Source organism: Oncorhynchus tshawytscha, linkage group LG28, assembly GCF_018296145.1.
Source record: "Oncorhynchus tshawytscha isolate Ot180627B linkage group LG28, Otsh_v2.0, whole genome shotgun sequence".
NCBI classification, from domain to species: domain Eukaryota; kingdom Metazoa; phylum Chordata; class Actinopteri; order Salmoniformes; family Salmonidae; genus Oncorhynchus; species Oncorhynchus tshawytscha.
In genome coordinates this window covers 5,972,205-5,992,049 of record NC_056456.1, presented here as the reverse complement: position 1 = coordinate 5,992,049, position 19,845 = coordinate 5,972,205, and the positions used below count along the sequence as shown (strand labels likewise).

The 19,845-nt window shown below is 42.1% G+C and overlaps 1 protein-coding gene across 4 annotated transcripts in view; it reads left to right on the top strand.

Annotated features, from left to right (window-relative positions):
- The window catches only part of LOC112226560 (zinc finger E-box-binding homeobox 1), a 116,136-nt gene extending 111,907 nt beyond the window's left edge, over positions 1 to 4,229 (top strand). For all 4 annotated transcript variants that reach the window (XM_024390959.2, XM_024390958.2, XM_042307727.1 and 1 more), the window contains one exon: positions 850 to 4,229. In XM_024390959.2, coding sequence (XP_024246727.1) covers positions 850 to 1,856 — 1,007 coding nt within the window. In that variant the 3' untranslated portion in view covers positions 1,857 to 4,229. The remainder of the gene's footprint in view (positions 1 to 849) is intronic.
- The last annotated feature ends 15,616 nt before the right edge of the window (positions 4,230 to 19,845 follow it).

The following is a 19,845-nucleotide window of genomic DNA, read 5'->3' as shown; positions in this document are numbered from 1 at the left end:
TTTGGGTCCTGTTGTAAAAATATATTTTACAGTCAAACTTACTGTAATATATATCTGTGTAAATATTCTATAATTGCAATACAAAATAGATTCCTGTAATGTTTTCATTTATTGTAAGGATGTAACTCTCACCTGTTTGCATGATGGAAAATTCGCATTACAGATGCCACTGTGGATCTTTGCAGATTGGGTTGCACCCTCAACCCTGCCTCTTTCAATGAGAGACCATGGTTCACGACATGGTCTATAAGTGTAGCCCTTATTTCATCTGAAATAACAGCTCTTTGTCTTCTTTGTCTTCCTCCACGCATCCGCCCTCTCCCTGCCACCCTTCTCCCTCCACGAACCCATCTTCCTTGTTCCATTTCCAAAATGAGTCTTTCTGAGCTCTACCTTTATATACTGTAATATGTGTGTGTGTTCACTAACAAGTCTAAAACAAGACACCTGCTTAGCCTTTCAGCTGAAATTGCAATCAGCAGTGTTTGAAAGGCACAAGGCTGAAATCTATTCCATTTTGAATGTGTGGTTCACAGTTTTGACAGCAGTGTGTTAGCATTTGAACAAAGTGCTGTAAATCCACAGTGTTGTGCAGGTTGTGGTTAAAGTCATGGGATAAGTGTGTAGAGTTTTGAAAACTGTGTTCAAGCAATGAAAAACGAACTAGAGTTTGGTCCACATGAACTGCTGCTGTGCAGACTGTAGTTAGAGTTTTGCACATGTGACTCCAGTTGTGTCCACTGTCGTTTAGCAATCGAAAAAAACTGTAAATCAAGTTTCTGTTAAACATCCATGTACATTGGACACCAAAGTAATCTACTCTTCTCTCTTCTTCTCTTCTGTTTTCAGGAAAACGTCCACACGAGTGTGGCATCTGCAACAAAGCCTTCAAACACAAGCACCACTTGATAGAGCACACGCGTCTGCACTCCGGAGAGAAGCCCTACCGGTGTGACAAGTGTGGCAAGTGTTTCTCCCACTCGGGCTCCTACTCCCAGCACATGAACCACCGATACTCATACTGCAAGAAGGAGCCCCAAGGAGATCATCAGGTGGGGCATCGGCTCAGGATGACCCCCGAAATGAGCTCCCAAGCAGAGGAGCAGCAGTCAGATAGCCGGCCCACCTCCCCTCCCTCCCAACTGGACTCAGACGAGAGGGAGAGTGAGGAGGAGCTGGAGGAAGAGGAAGGAGAGGAGGAAGGCATGGAAGCCATGAGCATGGACGACATACGGGTGGTGCAGGTGGGCGAGGATGATGAAGAGAGTGAAATCTACGAGGAGGAGGAAGAAGGGAGCAGAGAGGAGGAGGCACAGCAGGAAGAGGAGGAGGGACAGCAGGAAGAGGAGGAGGCACAGCAGGAAGAGGAGGAGGCACAGCAGGAAGAGGAGGAGGAAGAAGGGAGCAGAGAGGAGGAGGCACAGCAGGAAGAGGAGGAGGGACAGCAGGAAAATAAGGAGGAAGGGAGGAGAGAGGAAGAGAAGTATGTACAGCAGGAGCAGGTGTGTGAGGAAGAGGAGGAAGGGAGAAGAGAGGAGGAGGAAGAAGGGAGGAGAGAGGAGGAGGCACACCAGAAGGAGGGGGAGGAAGAGGAATGGAGGAGAGAGGAAGAGAGCAGAGAGGAGTCTGTACAGCAGGAGAAAGATGTGTATGAGGAAGAGGAGGAGGAGGAGATGGAGGTACAGGTGATGGGAGATGGGGAGGGGGAGGAAGGAGAGGCAGAGAAGGAAACTGTGGTAACAGAGAAGGCTAAGGAAACAGAGGACAAAGAACTGCATGTGGACAAGGAGAACATTACAGAAACATTAGAAAATGGACAGAAAGAAACAGAGGAAAACAAGATGAACAGTGAATGAAAAATACATTTTGTGTTGAAAATGTCAAATAGCAGGACAGGAAAATATTGTCTTGTTGTCAAAAGAAGAAACAAAACAAACATGGCTGCCATGTTGATGCTGTGTTGTCGGTCCACTACTGTGTTCAAACCCAGGTGTGCCTGAACTAGACAAAAAAGAAGTGACTTTTATTTGTGGAAAAAAATCAGTGTTACTTAGACCTTGTTTATAGAAGTATTATACATTTGAAAAGAAGGAAGAAGAAAAACACCCATGGACATTTGTTACTGAGAGTGAGACATCCGATCCCAGGTCATTTCTGTTCGTCAGTGTTATTACTCATTTTGCAGCTCATGTTTTAACCTTTTAACCTGTACAGTTGAAGAAAGATTTCTATACCTTTTTATTGCCAAATGATGGTGTTTGCTAAAATCAGTATTTTATTGAGTTGTAAAAAAACAAAACATCTGCACTACAGTATTCCTGGTTTACCTATGGATAAAACATGCCTCATGATGTGTTGTTCACCCTTTAGTATGATTATGTACACACTAGCTATAGATCTTCTTTATGTTAGCTAACCTTAGCATAGCATTTTGTTTTAAGTTGGATTGTTAGCCTTAAGAAGAAAAGAGGATTCTGGGCTATGGGTGGGAAGGGGTTAGCCTGAGTTCTGAGTGTTTGTTCTATCATGTTAACTCCTTGTCACTCATTGTCTTGCCATGTTTGGCTTGTCAAGGACAGCAATGGAATTGGCAAGAGCACAAACAGATCTGGGACCAGGCTAGGGAGAGTGAGAGGGTGAGAGGGTGGGGATGATGATGTGGCATCTGATGCCATAACCAAACTGTCCTATCAGGGAAGGTGTCACAACCTCAAATCCAGCATTCTTACCATGCTCCTCCTTGGTCGCGCCCCAATAATCTCTCCTTCCTGAAGTGTGAACTTGTTTACTACTCCCCACAAATTGAAAAGCATTGGATTGGTGTAGGCATGGGCTAAACTACAAGAAGTTTCCACAATATTTGGTATACTAGTCATTTCCTTTCAAATCCATGAAGGGAAGAGAACAAGTGCGCACGTTTGGAGAAAGGTTTGATTATTGGGACACCCCTTGTTTTCGGTTAGGTTAGTTGTTAATCAATGATCATCAGTGTTATAGGGTCATATGAAGCAGGAGGGGGGCAGTTCTGCATTGTACCCCACCCCAATGCCTCCAGCCTTATGCAAGACCAGTCCTGTGTGCTGTAAGTGCCATTGAACAGTGTTATTTTTACTTCACGGATGTAGCCAGTACATCTTTCAATCTGCGCAAGGCCCATATTGAATAATGTTTGTTTACTTGCTTGGACACATTTTTTTGTTAAATAGTGCTTCATCCCAAATGGCACCATATTCCCTATTGGTGCACTATAGGGCTCTGGTCCAAAGTACTATACTATGTAGGGAAAAAGTGGCCATTTGGGACGCGGACAATAGCACGAATAAGGAATCTTTCATGTGACAAAGTGACAAAGAGTATAAGATGGATGGGAAAGGTTTTTACTGTGTTTAAGGGGATTTTCCTGTGTTGGAGCGTCAGCCATTATTAGTTGAGTGCACTTGTTTTAAAAAATGGTGGCAAACTAACCCTCACTTCAGGTAACAAATGTTAGTGAATATGGTCCCTGTGTTTTATGACGTGTTTCAGTTGATTTGACCTAACAGTGTTACTTCATTATTTTTCAGTTTGGCTTTAGTATTTTTCATGTGTGCATTTGGCAGTATTAGTACCCTTGTCACTGATGAAAGTGTACCTATTTAGTTTTTAGAGGACTTTTTATATTTATGTGTCTTATTTTTATATTTCTTTATGGTTATTTATTACACACATTGTAGTGTACAATACTGTAGTTTGAATTGATACAATAATAATATATTTTAGTATGAAAAATGATTTGAAGGTCAATGAATCCAGAGCGGTCAGAAGTACAGCTCTAGGAGTCATGAAGTTTGTTTTCAAAAAAGCAACCTGAAGTATTACGTCAACATGATGTCTGTTTAAGCTGTAAAAAAAGAACAAGAAAAGACACAAATGAAGAGAGAAATGAGAAGTGTTCCATGTGCATCCATCATCAGACGAGTTGGTTAGACTGACCTTGTCCTTAATTTGATATGAATCTACTGAAAACTAACTGTGTGACTAAATGCATGAGTCCTCGCTGTTGTTATGAAGATATACGTAACTCCCTTTTTTTGTCAACATACTCTTTTTCTTTCAGTTTTGTGCCAATTTGTTACATTGCTGTTATATGTCAGAGGCTACTCTTTGTTTTATACATTTCCTGTTTAATCTGTCTGTTTTTATAGTTGTTTTTTTATGACCCCACCATCACAATAAAATACAAGAAAGCATTTCTGAGATTGGGTGATCTTTATTTTTATGTAACAATTTTTTATTCATCTGTAATATATCATATACTTGCTCTTTAGTTCTTAGTGGGAGTCAGGAGACAATGGTTGATGTAGTGATTGATGCGTGTCGTTAGTAGGGGTAGGGGTTAGTATGGTTATATTTTACATTAGGTATGGGGTTATTCTCTGCTTATGCATCCTGATTTCCACGCCAAATAAATACATTTATATCATCCAACAAATGTAAACATTCTTTATGGAGGAATGGTCTAAGATCCCTCCCAATGTTTTTTTCCAATCTCATAAAACATTTTAGGAAAAGGCTCAGTGCCTTGCAATGTGAAGTATTGAAAGATATTGAAAACAATACTTTGACCATCTTTGAGAAAAAATGATTACTTGTTAAACAAAATCTCTCTAAGCAATTAGTATAACAGATTTTTTAAAATGATTACAATATACAATTGAAGTCGGAAGTTTACATACACCTTAGCCAAAAAAATTTAAACTCAGTTTTTCACAATTCCTGACATTCAATCCTAGTAAAAATTCCCTGTTTTAGGACAGTTAGGATCACCACTTTATTTTAAGAATGTGAAATGTCAGAATAATAGAGAGAATTATTTATTTCAGCTTTTATTTCTTTCATCACATTCCCAGTGGGTTAGAAGTTTACATACACTCAATTAGTATTTGGTAGCATTTCCTTTAAATAGTTTAACTTGGGTCAAACGTTTTGGGTAGCCTTCCACAAGCTTCCCACAATAAGTTGGGTGAATATTGGCCCATTTCTCCTGCCAGAGCTGGTGTAATTGAGTCAGGTTTGTAGGCCTCCTTGCTTGCACACGCTTTTTGCACACATATGTCAATTAGCCTATTGGGAGCTTCTAAAGACATGATATAATTTTCTGGAAATTTCCAAGCTGTTTAAAGGCACAGTCAACTTAGTGCATGTCAACTTCTGACCCACTGGATTTGTAATACAGTGAATTATAAGTGCACTAATCTGTCTGTAAACAATTGTTGGAAATATTACTTGTGTCATGCACAAAGTAGATGTCCTAACCGACTTGCCAAAACTATAGTTTGTTAACAATACATTTATGGAGTGGTTGAAAAACAAGTTTAATGACGCCAAGTTAAGTGTATGTAAACTTCCGACTTCAACTGTAGCTCAGTATTTGTAATAGATATTTTTGCCAATAATTTGGGACCTGACTGTATGTTTGTATCAGATGACCATATCTAGAGAGTCAGGTCTGGGTTCATTCAACGGCACTATCTACAATGTGCCTCTTAAAGGTAATTTACACTTGAGCCGTCTTCCGCAGCGTTTACCATGAAAGCGAACGTCAGGGAAATGGCCTTTAAAATGAAATACCTATTTCCTGAACATTATCTGTTATGCCAGTAATATTCTGGGACCAAAGGTATTCTACAGTTCTGACACGGAGCCAGCTTGTGGAGTGCAATGCATCTAGAGAAAGCACATTTTCATTCAGGGGAAACACATCAGCAGAATAGAATCAAACTGAATGTAACAGAGATGCTGGGATTTGAAGCAGGTGGTGAGTTTAATAACACAATGTACGATACAAAACAAGAGTAGCATCTGGACATGAAACACCATCAATACTGCCTGGGGGATGAACCTAAGGGAGTGACAGATATAGGGGAGGTAATCCGTGAAGTGATGGAGTCCAGGTGAGTCTCATAACGATGGTACCAGGTGTGCGTAATGATGGTTGTCAGAGCCAGTGATTAGTAAACCGGCGATGGCGAGCACTGAAGAGGGAGTAGACATGACACACACACGTGTTGTTGACGACCTGTTCGTCGACTGGGAGATGTCCTGATTTCCTGCTGCTTCCATTTGTTGAGGCAGTATTCTGTAACAGAGATGCTGGGAGTCGAGAAGAAGGTGGTGAGTTTAATAACACAATGACCATGGAACGATACAAAACAAGAGTAGCGTCTGGACCTGAAACACATAATCAATACTGCCTGGGGAATGAACCTAAGGGAGTGACAGGTATAGGGGAGGTAATCAGTGAAGTGACGGAGTCCAGGTGAGTCTCATGAGGTGCAGCTGCGCTTAACGATGGTGCCAGGTGTGCATAATGATGGTCTCACATGTAGTCTCCCAAAAGTCTCACATGTAGAATGTGACTAAAACGCTAGGCATAAGGTGTCCCTGCTGTAATTGTTCATATGTGCTGTTACCTAAACGGACTGCAGTAAATCACACACATTAAAACGTATGTGCAGTTAGCACGATTCAAGCTTTATTAAGCAAACAGTATATAGGGTCCTGGTATGCGATATCAAACAGTTAATTGTCATTCCCCCTGTTGAGACGCTGTTCTTGTTTTGTTATATGTCTGTTTATCCATTAAATCTTCACTCCCTGTACTTGCTTCCTGTCTCCAAGAGTCTGTCCTCACAGAATGCTGACACCACACTTTGAAGCATCAGGCAGATCTTTTTGTTTTTGTTTTTGTTGGTTCTGGGTGACACCGCCAATGGAACCGGGGGTGCCTCAGTTGGCTCGTCCGGCCTTTCGCGCCTTAGCTGGCTCGAGAGGTTTCCATGCCTCAGCAGGCTCGTCGGGCTCCCACGTCTCAGCGGGATCGTCGGGCTCCCACACCTCACCCGGCTCGTAGGGCTCCCACGCCTCAGCCGGCTTGTCCAGCGCACATGCCTCGGCCGGCGCGTCAGCCTTGCCCCAGTGGGATGCCGGGTGGCGCCCCTGGGGGGTACTGTCATGCCTGCTCCTGCTCCCTCTCTCTGGCGCTCGAGGACGCAAGGCTGCTCATCATTACGCACACCTGTCACCATCATTACGTGCATCAGTGCTCATTGGACTCACCTGCACTCTTTCACATTTTGATTACCTTCCCTATATCTGTCTGTTCCTCTGTTTCATCCCCGAGTCAGCATTAATGTTGTTTTGTTCCCCCTGTCCAGACGCTGTTCTTGTTTTGTTATTTGTCTGTTAATCCATTAAATCTTCACTCCCTGTACTTGCTTCTCGTCTCCCAGCGTCTGTCCTCACAGTAAATGTAATGATCCATTGTCCTGGTATGATCTTTGTTGACAGTTGAAATCATGATGATTATTCAAAGAACTTCACAGACACAGTAAATATATCACCTGCTGTTTTGAAAAACAAAATTGATGGGAATTGAATTCATGGATGTTTAACAAAAGAGGGAGAATATATGATGTTTCATCTTAATTCTGTTCAGTATGTTTATATTTTTCGCTAGGAAACGGGCAATAAATATGGTGGTAAAGTTATGTATTCTGAATGTTTACTGTTTTTACATGAATGTTGTGTTCTGATGCAGGGATTTTCAAGGCACCAGTGAGAGGAATCTACAATTGAAGTTGGAAGTTTACAGACACCTGAGCCAAATACATCTAAACTCAGTTTTTCACAATTCCTGACATTTAATCCTAGTCAAAATTCCCTGTCTTAGGTCTTAGGCCACCAATTTATTTTAAGAATGTGAAATGTCTGAATAATAGTTGAGAGAAATATTTATTTCAGCTTTTATTTATTTCTTCACATTCCCAGTGGGTCAGAAGTTGACATACACTCAGTTAGTATTTGGTAGCATTGCCATTAAATTGTTTAACTTGGGTCAAACATTTTGGTTAGCCTTTCACAAGCTTCCCACAATAAGTTGGGTGAATTTTGGCCCATTCATCCTGCCAGAGCTGGTGTAACTGAGTCAGGTTTGTAGGCCTCCTTGCTCGCACCGCTTTTTCAGTTCTGCCCACAAATGTTCTATGGGGTTGAGGTCAGGGCATTGTAATGGCCACTCCAATACCTTGACTTTGTTGTCCTTAGGCCACTTTGCCACAACTTTGGAAGTATGCTTGGGGTCATTGTCCATTTGGAAGACCCATTTGCAACCAAGCTTAAACTTCCTGACTGATGTTTTGAGATGTTGCTTCAATACAGTGCCTTGCGAAAGTATTCGGCCCCCTTGAACTTTGCGACCTTTTGCCACATTTCAGGCTTCAAACATAAAGATATAAAACTGTATTTTTTTGTGAAGAATCAACAAGTGGGACACAATCATGAAGTGGAAAGACATTTATTGGATATTTCAAACTTTTTTAACAAATCAAAAACTGAAAAATTGGGCGTGCAAAATTATTCAGCCCCCTTAAGTTAATACTTTGTAGCGCCACCTTTTGCTGCGATTACAGCTGTAAGTCGCTTGGGGTATGTCTCTATCAGTTTTGCACATCGAGAGACTGAAATTTTTTCCCATTCCTCCTTGCAAAACAGCTCGAGCTCAGTGAGGTTGGATGGAGAGCATTTGTGAACAGCAGTTTTCAGTTCTTTCCACAGATTCTCGATTGGATTCAGGTCTGGACTTTGACTTGGCCATTCTAACACCTGGATATGTTTATTTTTGAACCATTCCATTGTAGATTTTGCTTTATGTTTTGGATCATTGTCTTGTTGGAAGACAAATCTCCGTCCCAGTCTCAGGTCTTTTGCAGACTCCATCAGGTTTTCTTCCAGAATGGTCCTGTATTTGGCTCCATCCATCTTCCCATCAATTTTAACCATCTTCCCTGTCCCTGCTGAAGAAAAGCAGGCCCAAACCATGATGCTGCCACCACCATGTTTGACAGTGGGGATGGTGTGTTCAGGGTGATGGGCTGTGTTGCTTTTACGCCAAACATAACGTTTTGCATTGTTGCCAAAAAGTTCAATTTTGGTTTCATCTGACCAGAGCACCTTCTTCCACATGTTTGGTGTGTCTCCCAGGTGGCTTGTGGCAAACTTTAAACAACACTTTTTATGGATATCTTTAAGAAATGGCTTTCTTCTTGCCACTCTTCCATAAAGGCCAGATTTGTGCAATATACGACTGATTGTTGTCCTATGGACAGAGTCTCCCACCTCAGCTGTAGATCTCTGCAGTTCATCCAGAGTGATCATGGGCCTCTTGGCTGCATCTCTGATCAGTCTTCTCCTTGTATGAGCTGAAAGTTTAGAGGGACGGCCAGGTCTTGGTAGATTTGCAGTGGTCTGATACTCCTTCCATTTCAATATTATCGCTTGCACAGTGCTCCTTTGGGATGTTTAAAGCTTGGGAAATCTTTTTGTATCCAAATCCGGCTTTAAACTTCTTCACAACAGTATCTCGGACCTGCCTGGTGTGTTCCTTGTTCTTCATGATGCTCTCTGCGCTTTTAACGGACCTCTGAGACTATCACAGTGCAGGTGCATTTATACGGAGACTTGATTACACACAGGTGGATTGTATTTATCATCATTAGTCATTTAGGTCAACATTGGATCATTCAGAGATCCTCACTGAACTTCTGGAGAGAGTTTGCTGCACTGAAAGTAAAGGGGCCCAATTTTTCAGTTTTTGATTTGTTAAAAATGTTTGAAATATCCAATAAATGTCGTTCCACTTCATGATTGTGTCCCACTTGTTGTTGATTCTTCACAAAAAAAATACAGTTTTATATCTTTATGTTTGAAGCCTGAAATGTGGCAAAAGGTCGCAAAGTTCAAGGGGGCCGAATACTTTCGCAAGGCACTGTAGCACCTTTTTTATTTTAGCGACAGAAGGGTAACCCTGACAGTGAAGTGAAGGAACACTTCTTATCGCCAGAGATGCTCATGAAGAGATGCCACTCTGCCCTCTGCTGCACAGATGAAGACATGTCAGCTGACGTGTTATTTGCTGTCTGATGTCATTAATTAAACCAATAACCGTGTCAATGTTTTCCTAATAAAAAAAATGCTGCATAACCATTCGACCATCTTTGATAATGGAGTGAAATGCTGACAAATGTATCTCCCAAATGGCACCCTATTCACCATAGAGTTCTGGTCAAAAGTAGTGTAATATAGGAAATATTATAAGGTACCATTTGGGCCATGGAAGTGGAGAGTGACACTCTGAAAAGTGTTCCTCAAGTGTAGACCCACAACAGTTACAAAGGTAAGGAGAACAATACTCCTAAATACACATTAAACAACATTTCAAGACTAGAAAAATTGTGTTAAGATTGGTTTAATCACCTTTGTGATTGAGTGAGCTCTTGCCAGGTGGGAGCTATGATGTGTCCGAAATGGCACCCTATTTCCTACATAGTGCACTAATCTTGACCAGAGCCCTATGGGCCATGGTCAAAAGTAGTGCACTACATAGGGAAAAGGTTTGGACACACCTACTCATTCAATGGGTTTTCTTTATTTTTTCTCTATTTTCTACACTGCAGAATATTAGTGAAGACATCACAACTATGAAATAACACATATGGAATCATGTAGTAACCAAAAAAGTGTGAAACAAATTAAAATATATTTGAGATTCTTCAAAGTAGCCACCCTTTGCACACTTTTTTTTCTCCACAATTTCATGGTATCCAATTGTTAGTAGTTACTGTCTTGGCTCATCGCTACAACTCCTGTACGGGCTTGGGAGAGACAAAGGTCGTCCTCCGAAACACAACCTAACCGCCATCGATAAAAGACAGTACTGTGCACTGCTTTTTAACACAGTGCGCATCCAACCCGGAAGCCAACCGCACCAATGTGTCGGAGGAAACACTGTACACCTAGCGACCTGGTCAGCGTGCACTGCGCCCGGCCAGCCACAGGGGTCGCTAGTGCGCGATGAGACAAGGATATCCCTACCGGCCAGGCCCTCCCTAACCCGGGCGACGCTAGGGCAATTGTGCATCGCCCCATGGACCTCCCGGTCGCGGCCGGCTGCGACAGAGCCTGGGCTCGAACCCAGGGTCTCTGGTGGCACAGCTAGCACTGCCACCCGGGAGGCGCCCAGCTTTGCACACTCTTGGCATTCTCTCAACTAGCTTCACCTGGAATGCTTTTCCAACAGTATTGAAGGTGTTCCCACGCTTGTTGGCTGCTTATCCTTCACTCTGCGGTCCAACTCATCCCAAAGCATCTCAATTGGGTTAAGGTCGGGTGATTGTGTAGGCCAGGTCATCTGATGCAGTGCTCCATCACTGTCCTCCTTGGTCAAATAGTCCTTAGACAGACCGCAGGTGTGTTGGGTCATTGTCCTGTTGGAAAACAAATGATAGTCCCACTAAGCGCAAACCAGATGAGATGGCGTATCGCCGCAGAATGCTGGGGTAGCCATGCTGTTTAAGTGTGCCTTGAATTCTGAAGAAATCACTGACAGTGTCACCAGCAAAGCACCCCTACACCATCACTCCTCCTCCATGCTTCATGGTGGGAACCACACATGCGGATATCATCCGTTCACCTACTCTGCATCTCACAAAGACACGGTGGTTGGAACTGAAAATTTCAAATTTGAACTCATCAGATCAAAGGACAGATTTCCACCGGTCTAACATCTATTGCTTGTGTTTCTTGGCCCAAGCAAGTCTCTTATTATTATTGGTGTCCTTTAGTAGTGGTTTCTTGCAGCAATTCAACCATGAAGGCCTGATTCACACAGTCTCCTCTGAACAGTTGAGGTCACTGGTGCACCTCAGCCACTCTCAAGGTCCTAAACCATATCATAACCGCCATCGATAAAAGACAGTACTGTGCAGCCGTCTTCATCGACCTAGACAAGGCTTTCGACTCTGTCAAAAAGCCGAATTCTTATCGGCAGACTCAACAGCCTTGGTTTCTCTAGTGACTACCTCGCCTGGTTCACTAACTACTTCTCAGATAGTTAAGTGTGTCAAATCGGAGGGCCTGTTGTCAGGACCTCTGGCAGTCCCTATGGTCGTCGACTCTTTTCTCTGTATATATCAATGATGTCACTCTTGCTGCGGGTGATTCTTTGATCCACCTCTACGCAGACGACACCATTCTGTATACATCTGGCCCTTCTTTGGACACTGTGTTAACAAACCTCCAAACGGGCTTCAACGCCATACAACACTCCTTCCTTGGCCTCCAACTGCTCTTAAATGCTAGTAAAACTGAATTCATGCTCTTCACCCGATCGCTGCCCGCATCCGCCCGCCCGCCCGACGAGCATCACTACTCTGAAGGGTTCTGACTTAGAATATGGGGACAACTATAAATACTTAGGTGTCTGGCTTGACTGTAAACTCTCCTTCCAGACTCACATTAAGCATCTCCAATCCAAAATTAAATCTAGAATCGGCTTCCTATTTCGTAGCAAAGCCTCCCTTCACTCATGCTGCCAAACATACCCTTGTAAAACTGATTATCCTACCAATCCTTGACTTCGGCGATGTTGTTTACAAGGACAGGTCGCACTTGTAAATGAGAACTTGTTCTCAACTGGCCTACCAGGTTAAAAAAAGGTGAAATATATATATATTTTTTAAACAGTTGATGTTGAGATGTGTCTGTTAATTTAACTCTGTGAAGGTTTTATTTGGGCTGCATCTGAGGTGCAGTTAACTCTAATGAACTTATCCTCTGCAGCAGAGGTAACTCTGGGTCTTCCTTTCCTGTGGCGGTCATCATGAGATCCAGTTTCATCATAGAGCTTGATGGGTTTTGCGACTGCAATTAAAGCTGCAATTCAAAGTTCTCGAAATGTTCTGTATTGACTGACCTTCATGTCTTAAACTAATGATGTACTGTTGTTTCCCTTTTCTTATTTGAGCTGTTCTAGCCATAATATGGACTTTGTCTTTTACCAAATAGGGCTATCTTCTGTATATCGCCCCTACCTTGTCACAACACAACTGATTGGCTCAAACTCATTAAAAAGTAAAGAAATTCCACAAATTAACTTTTAACGAGGCAGACTTGTAAATTGAAATGCATTCCAGGTTATCCAGCCTCAGGTTATCCAGCCTCATGAAGCTGGTTGAGAGAATGCCAAGTGTGCAAAGCTGTCACCAAGGCAAAGGGTGGCTACTTTGAAGAATTTTAAATATAACATATTTTGTTTATTTGTTTAACACTTTTTTGGTTACTACATTATTCTATATGGATTTCATATGTGTTATTTAATTGTTTTGATGTCTTTACTATTATTCTACAATATAGAAAATAGTAAAAAAATAGAAAAACCTGTGAATTAGTAGGTGTGTCCAAACATTTGACTGGTACTGTATGTATATACCAAAATATGTTTTTATTTAAACAGTTTTCTGGAAGAAATTGTGCATTATTTGAAAAAAGTGCAAGGGTGCCAATATCTTTGGCCACGACCTGTAGGTTGCATATCTACTGTACGATGCTCCAGTTTCATAAGCCCCATAGGCCGATTTACAGCTTTAGCTTGTAAAACTACAGTTTGTGTGTGTGCGTGTGTGTGCTTGGGTGTGTCAGGGATGGCTACTGAACCAGAATAAGTTGATGAGATGACAGTACGGACGCCTGTCTCCTGGGCTGCACCACTTTCTGTGCCTTTTTGTGTTTGTTTAGTTTGATTTAGACCACAGGCTCTATTTTCGGCTGGCGTTTAAGGTGTCCGCATACATATGCTAGGAGCAAAACGAACCTAACTCGGCTAGGCGAAGCGAACGTATGTACTCGTATACTCCCTAAATACCTTTGCTTGAAAAACAAGAAAAAAGCAGCAATGTTACTGTCGTTTGTCCCACTTGACCCACCTTAGCAACAACATAGCCAAGCACTTTCTCAAACTAGTCTGAATTAATCTAAGATTAATAAAGAAATATGTCATTCATTTGGATGTTTTAGCCAAAGAGGTCTTAGTCGTGCAGTTTTACATCTAACTAAGATGTTTGGTGCAGTATTTCTCAAGTGAAAACATTTGCATAATAATGAGTCGATTCTTGTTGAATGACAACTAACACTTCACTGAAGAATCCCCTCCATAGTTCCCACTTCTACGAAGAGTAGTACTGTTGACCAATCAATCACCGATGAATCACATAGACTTTGGTTAGCGAACTTCGATTTGCCTCAAGAAACAATGTTGTGTGCACAAACAGCTGGAAAAAAAAACCTGCCGAACACCATAACAAACAAAAGCTTGTCATAATATTTGCACTAACTGTTTCGACTGGGAAGCATGCGACAGGCTTAAGGCGGCTCTGGTGTCAAAAGCACAATCTTTGACAGCGCTCTACTACCCTGGCGCCAGGGTTGGTAATTTAGCTGTCTGATATCAGCTCGCTTGTGCTGAGGTGGGAGTGGTGGAAATATTTCAGGTTTGTCCTTAAAAACATGTGCCAATGTGCCAATTTCAAGCAGCTCTACTGGTGATGGTTACGAGTCCCCAAAAGCTGGTCTTAGCGGTAATGCAACTGGTTAAGGCATCGGTTTTGCCAGCGGCGGTGCACAGAAGCCTAATCAGTAGCCTATAACCAATGCTTTATTGAATTATCATGAGCAGCAAAACCGTCAACACTCATTCCTGTTTTTTGTCCATGCAGCTTCTATCAATTGTTTGGACTCATTATAGGACTATGTGCGACAGCCACTGAATGAAAGGAGTTAGTGACTATATAACGTCTGTTTAGGAACATAAAGTTAATACAATGGACTGCTTATTTTTGGACTTTTATCAGTTTGTAAAAATTGCATCTTCCACTTTCATCTGTTGGACCTAACTGTCACATCACGGGAATCACGATCGTTGTCCTTGGTGCTGAATCCACTTGTAGCCGAGGCTATTTCCCTTGTTATGTTTTTGTGAGCAGTACAACAGTGACTGGACATTCCCCCTCTCTCTTTGTATTGGATCTTTGTGGAGCTCCTGTGAAACGTTTGGATGTGTGTAAAACCCTCCATAGTCCAAGTTGTCTTCTCTGTATTACACACACACAGAGAGCAATAATGGGGCCTGTCACTGTATTTAAACAGCCTATTTAAAACAACTTGTTGTTTCGCTTTCATTAGAATTGGATTCGAATTATACACTGTCTTTTTAAGCAACATCAAAATCCTAGTGAATGTAATCTTGTTTATTGACTAAGTCTGGCATGTCCGTGTCCAGACTGCAATCTAGAGTATGCCTAGCCCCTATATCAATGTGAATGCTATAGTCTATGTTTAACAATCTATTTCCATACTAAAGCAATGCAATTAGAATAATGTGGACTTCAAACATGTTTAACATCAGGCAAATATGGGGCAAGCTATTTAAAGAGCTAGGCTATAACAGACTAACATTCGAATTTGAGTTGAGGACAACACAATACATAAACACACAACTGGAAGCAACCACATATTTAGCAAAGGAGCACGTTCTGATTGGCCAGTGAGGGGTCAAGCCTTAACACACCTACAACTTGTTTATTCATCAAAACCAAGCCCTTTTGCGACCACCACTAGCTACTGCGTCCATAATTCCAGTTCTGAATCAGAGAGGTATGGGGGCTGCCTTAATCGACATCATCTGCGCCCAGGGATTTGAACCAGCAACCTTTCGGTTACTGGCACAACACTCTTAACCACTAGCCTACCTGCATTTGCAATATTTGAGTTGAAATTTCTGTAGACCAGGGAGGTCCACTAAAAGCAGGTCTTCCAAGTGAGGCTAAGAAAGCTACCTTCCTGTCTGTGAGATAGAGATGAGTCAACTCTATCTGAATAATGGTGACACTTCTGGGTCAAATCAGACACGTCATCAACAGTAAGGTCAGTTATTCAGAGTATCATAATAAAAACATCCTGTCAGGGGTTTACAGAGCTGGGCTGTGTATTAGCGATTTTTGAATGCTTCCTTAGCTAGTGGAAAGCCCCGGCGGCAATTTTTCAACTAACCTTTTCTGGGCGACACTTCCATTTCTATTCGGAAGAAACTTGTCCCATAAACTTCTGTGTCCTGTTGCAGATGGATCTCCAAAAACCAGAGAATATTCAGAAAAATAGAAAATGAACTTTTTTGTATCGAGTGAGAAATGCCTCTTGCCTCAGTACGTAGATCTGTTTTGGTCGCACTGTGTGATGCGCTGTCATCTACTTCTACACGTGGCAGGGTGGCATAGAAATGACTAGTTCCTGCAAAGATGTTGGGAAATGCAAGATGTTTTGCAGCTAAGATGGCGAGGGAACTCCTCACTCTGTGCAAAAAGGGGATTTAATATTGGTTTATTTTCTATTCTATTTAACCTTTATTTAATTAGGTAAGTCAGTTAAAAACAAATTATTATTTACAATGATGACCTACCAAAAGACAATAAGCTTTGCTGGTGACACTGTCTGTGATTTCATTAGAATTCAAGCCACACTTAACCAGCATGGCTGCCACAGCATTCTGCAGCAATACACCATCCCATCTGGTTTACACTTAGTGGGACTATCATTTGTTTTTCAACAGGACAATGACCCAAAACACACCTCCAGGCTATGTAAGGGTTATTTGACCAAGAAGGAGAGTGATGGAGTGCTGCATCAGATGACCTGGCCTCCACAAACACCCGACTTCAACCCAATTGAGATGGTTTGGGATGGGTTGGACCGCAGAGCGAAGGAAAAGCAGCCAACAAGTGTTTAGCATATGTGGGAACTCCTTCAATACTTTGGAAAAGCATTCCAGGTGAAGCTGGTTGAGAGAATGCCAAGAGTGTGCAAAGCTGTCATCAAGGCAAAGGGTGGCTACTTTGAAGAATCTCAAATCTAAAATATTTGTTTAACATTGTTTTGGTTACTACATGATTCCATATGTGTTATTTCGTTGTTTTGATGTCTTCACAATTATTCTACATAGTAGAAAATTGTAAAATAATATATATTAAAAAACTTGAATGAGTAGGTGTGTCCAAACTTTTGACCGGTACAGTATCTTTTTGTGATATTTTTATGACTTGTTAAACATTTTCTCTGAGCAATTGTAGTGTTATATAAAAAAAAAAGAGAAGTTCCTTTTCTGTGCACACAATATAGCTCAAGATTTGTACTCTTTATTTATACATAATTTTTTGCTCATAATAATTTGGGATACGACTGTTTAGTTTTTGCACATGGTCACCTAAATAGCTGTTAATGCCACAAACACTGCTGCTGGAGGTAGGAGATGAGGTCTACACGCATCTCTAATCTGGCAGAAAGCTATATGATGATGAATATCGCCACAGCACCTTCAATGGTCACCTGCTCTTCACTATGTAAGAGGATTGTTCAAATCTATGTTGTGTTTGTCATGTAAATATCACGCTGTAGCTACAAAATGTGTTGAATAAAAGCACATTATTTTTCAATCCTGTGATGAAATTACATATAAGACTAGTGAACACAGTGTTCTGCAAAAAATGATCAAAAGGCAGGAAAGATTAATTATCAAATCAAATCAAATTGTATTTTTCACACGCGCCGGATACAACAGCTGTAGACCTCACAGTGAAATGCTTACTTACAAGCCGTTAATCAAAAATGCAGTTCAGAAAATACCTAAAAAAAAGTGAGAGATAAGAACAACAAATAATTAAAGAGCAGCAGTAAATAACAATAGCATGGCTATATACAGGGGATACCGGTACAGAGTCAATGTGCGGGGGCACCTGTGTCGAGGTAATTGAGGTAATATGTACATGTAGGTAGAGTTATTAAAGTGACTATGCATAGATAATAATCAGAGAGTAGCAGCAGCGTTCCAGAGGGGAGGGGAGGGGGGGCAATGCAAATAGTCTGGGTAGCCATTTGATTAGCTGTTCAGGAGTCTTATGGTTGGGGGTAGAAGCTGTTTAGAAGCATCTTGGACCTAGACTTAGCGCTCCGGTACCACTTGCCGTGTGGTAGCAGAGAGAACAGTGTATGACTAGGGTGTCTGGAGTCTTTGACAATGTTTAGGGCCTTCCTCTGACACTGACTGGTATAGAGGTCCTGGATGGCAGGAAGCTTGGCCCCAGTGATGTGCTGGGCCGTACGCACAATCCTCTGTAGTGCCTTGCGGTTAGAGGCCAAGCAGTTGTCATACCAGGAAGTGATGCTCTTGATGGGGCAGCTGTAAAACATTTTCAGGATCTGAGGACCCATGCCATATCTTTTCAGTGTCCTGAGGGGGAATAGATTTTGTTGTGCCCTCTTCACAACTGTCTTGTTGTGCTTGGACCATGTTAGTTTGTTGGTGATGTGGACACCAAGGAACTTGTAGCTCTCAGCCTGCTACACTACAGCCCTGTCGATGAGAATGGGGGAGTGCTCGGCCCTCCTATCATGTCATACACATGTTCTCTCTCTCTCAAACACACACACACACACACTTGTGAACACACATTTGTGCACACACATGAGCGCTGATACTTTTAATGTGGACCAGAGCTAGACCAATGCTACTAGCTATGGCCTGGTCCAGAGCTAGTGCAGACCAGAGCTAGAGCAGACCAGAGCTAGCTAGCTAGCTACGCCCTGGACCAGAGCTGGACAAGAGCTAACTAGCTACTAGCTACACCCTGGACCAGAGCTAGTTAGTGCAGACCAGAGCTAGTGTAGACCAAAACTAGCTTAGACACCAGCTATGCCCAGGACCAGAGCTGGACCAGAGCTGGCTAGCTACTAGCTAAGCCCTGGACCAGAGCTAGACCGCAGCTAGTGCAGACCAGAGCTTGTTAGCTACGCTCTGGGCCAGAGCTAGTTAGTGAAGACCAGAGCGAGACCAATACTTCCAGCTACATCCTGCACCGGAGCTAGACCACAGCTAGTGCAGACCAGATTTAGCCAGTCTCTCTGGACCAGAGCTAGTTAGTGCGGACCAGAGATAGATCAGAGCTAGTGCGGACCTGAGGTAGCTACTAGCTACACCCTGGACCAGAACTTGCCCAGAGCTAGTGAAGAATTCATAGGGAAGTAGTGGTAGTGATGGCAGTAGTAATGGTAGTATTGGTAATGGTAGTAATAGGGTTGTCATACGCTATGGGCTAGGTCTTGGGGTGGTTTGTAGGTGTGGAGTTACTGTAAGGTACTGTAATTTTAAGCTCTCGAAATGTTTTTAGTTTGAACATTCTGAAGGTTTTGTGGCAGGGATTGCAGTTTAGAATGTTGAAACCTGCGTTCCGCCATTGAAATGAATGGGGATACAACAAGCTTTATAGTTGATGAAGTATGAATGGTGGCCAATAGCTCTGTTGAAGCCATCTAAGTTCAGTCAGTCTGCACATGTCAATGTTGGAGTGGTGTTTCTAGCTGAATTGGACCAAGAGCAGTGGTGAATCCAACATTTTACCTTAGAAGTCTATCGAGTTTTTATGCTAATTGCCCTTACAGAATAAACGTGATACGTGCAGATATGAAGCCAAACAAAGTTCAAACTGGTTCACCACGATTACTTTTATCTGATTTGGTCCAATGACAACCATGTGACACAAAAAGCAGAACAAAGAATGCCAAGAAGCGTAATTCCCAAGACACAATTAAATATAATCTGCCTTTTGGCTGAAGAGATTGTTTTCTAATCATTAGGTATGGAAGTATATGAATGATTTAATCATATTTTTCACCACAAAGGTCAAGTAGAAATGTTTCCGATCAACAAAGTTAAAGAGACATGTGACCTCTCAGCAAAAACTCATATCATGATACACAGTATCAACAAGCCCCATCTGAATGAACTTTGCCTCGTCTGAATGAACTTTGCCTCGTGTGCATGGATGGCGGAAACGTGCACGTTTCTGGTTGAAGGTATCAGTGCTCACGTGTGCAGAAATGTGTGTGTGCATATCAGACGAGTACGTATGATAAAACAAGACTGCC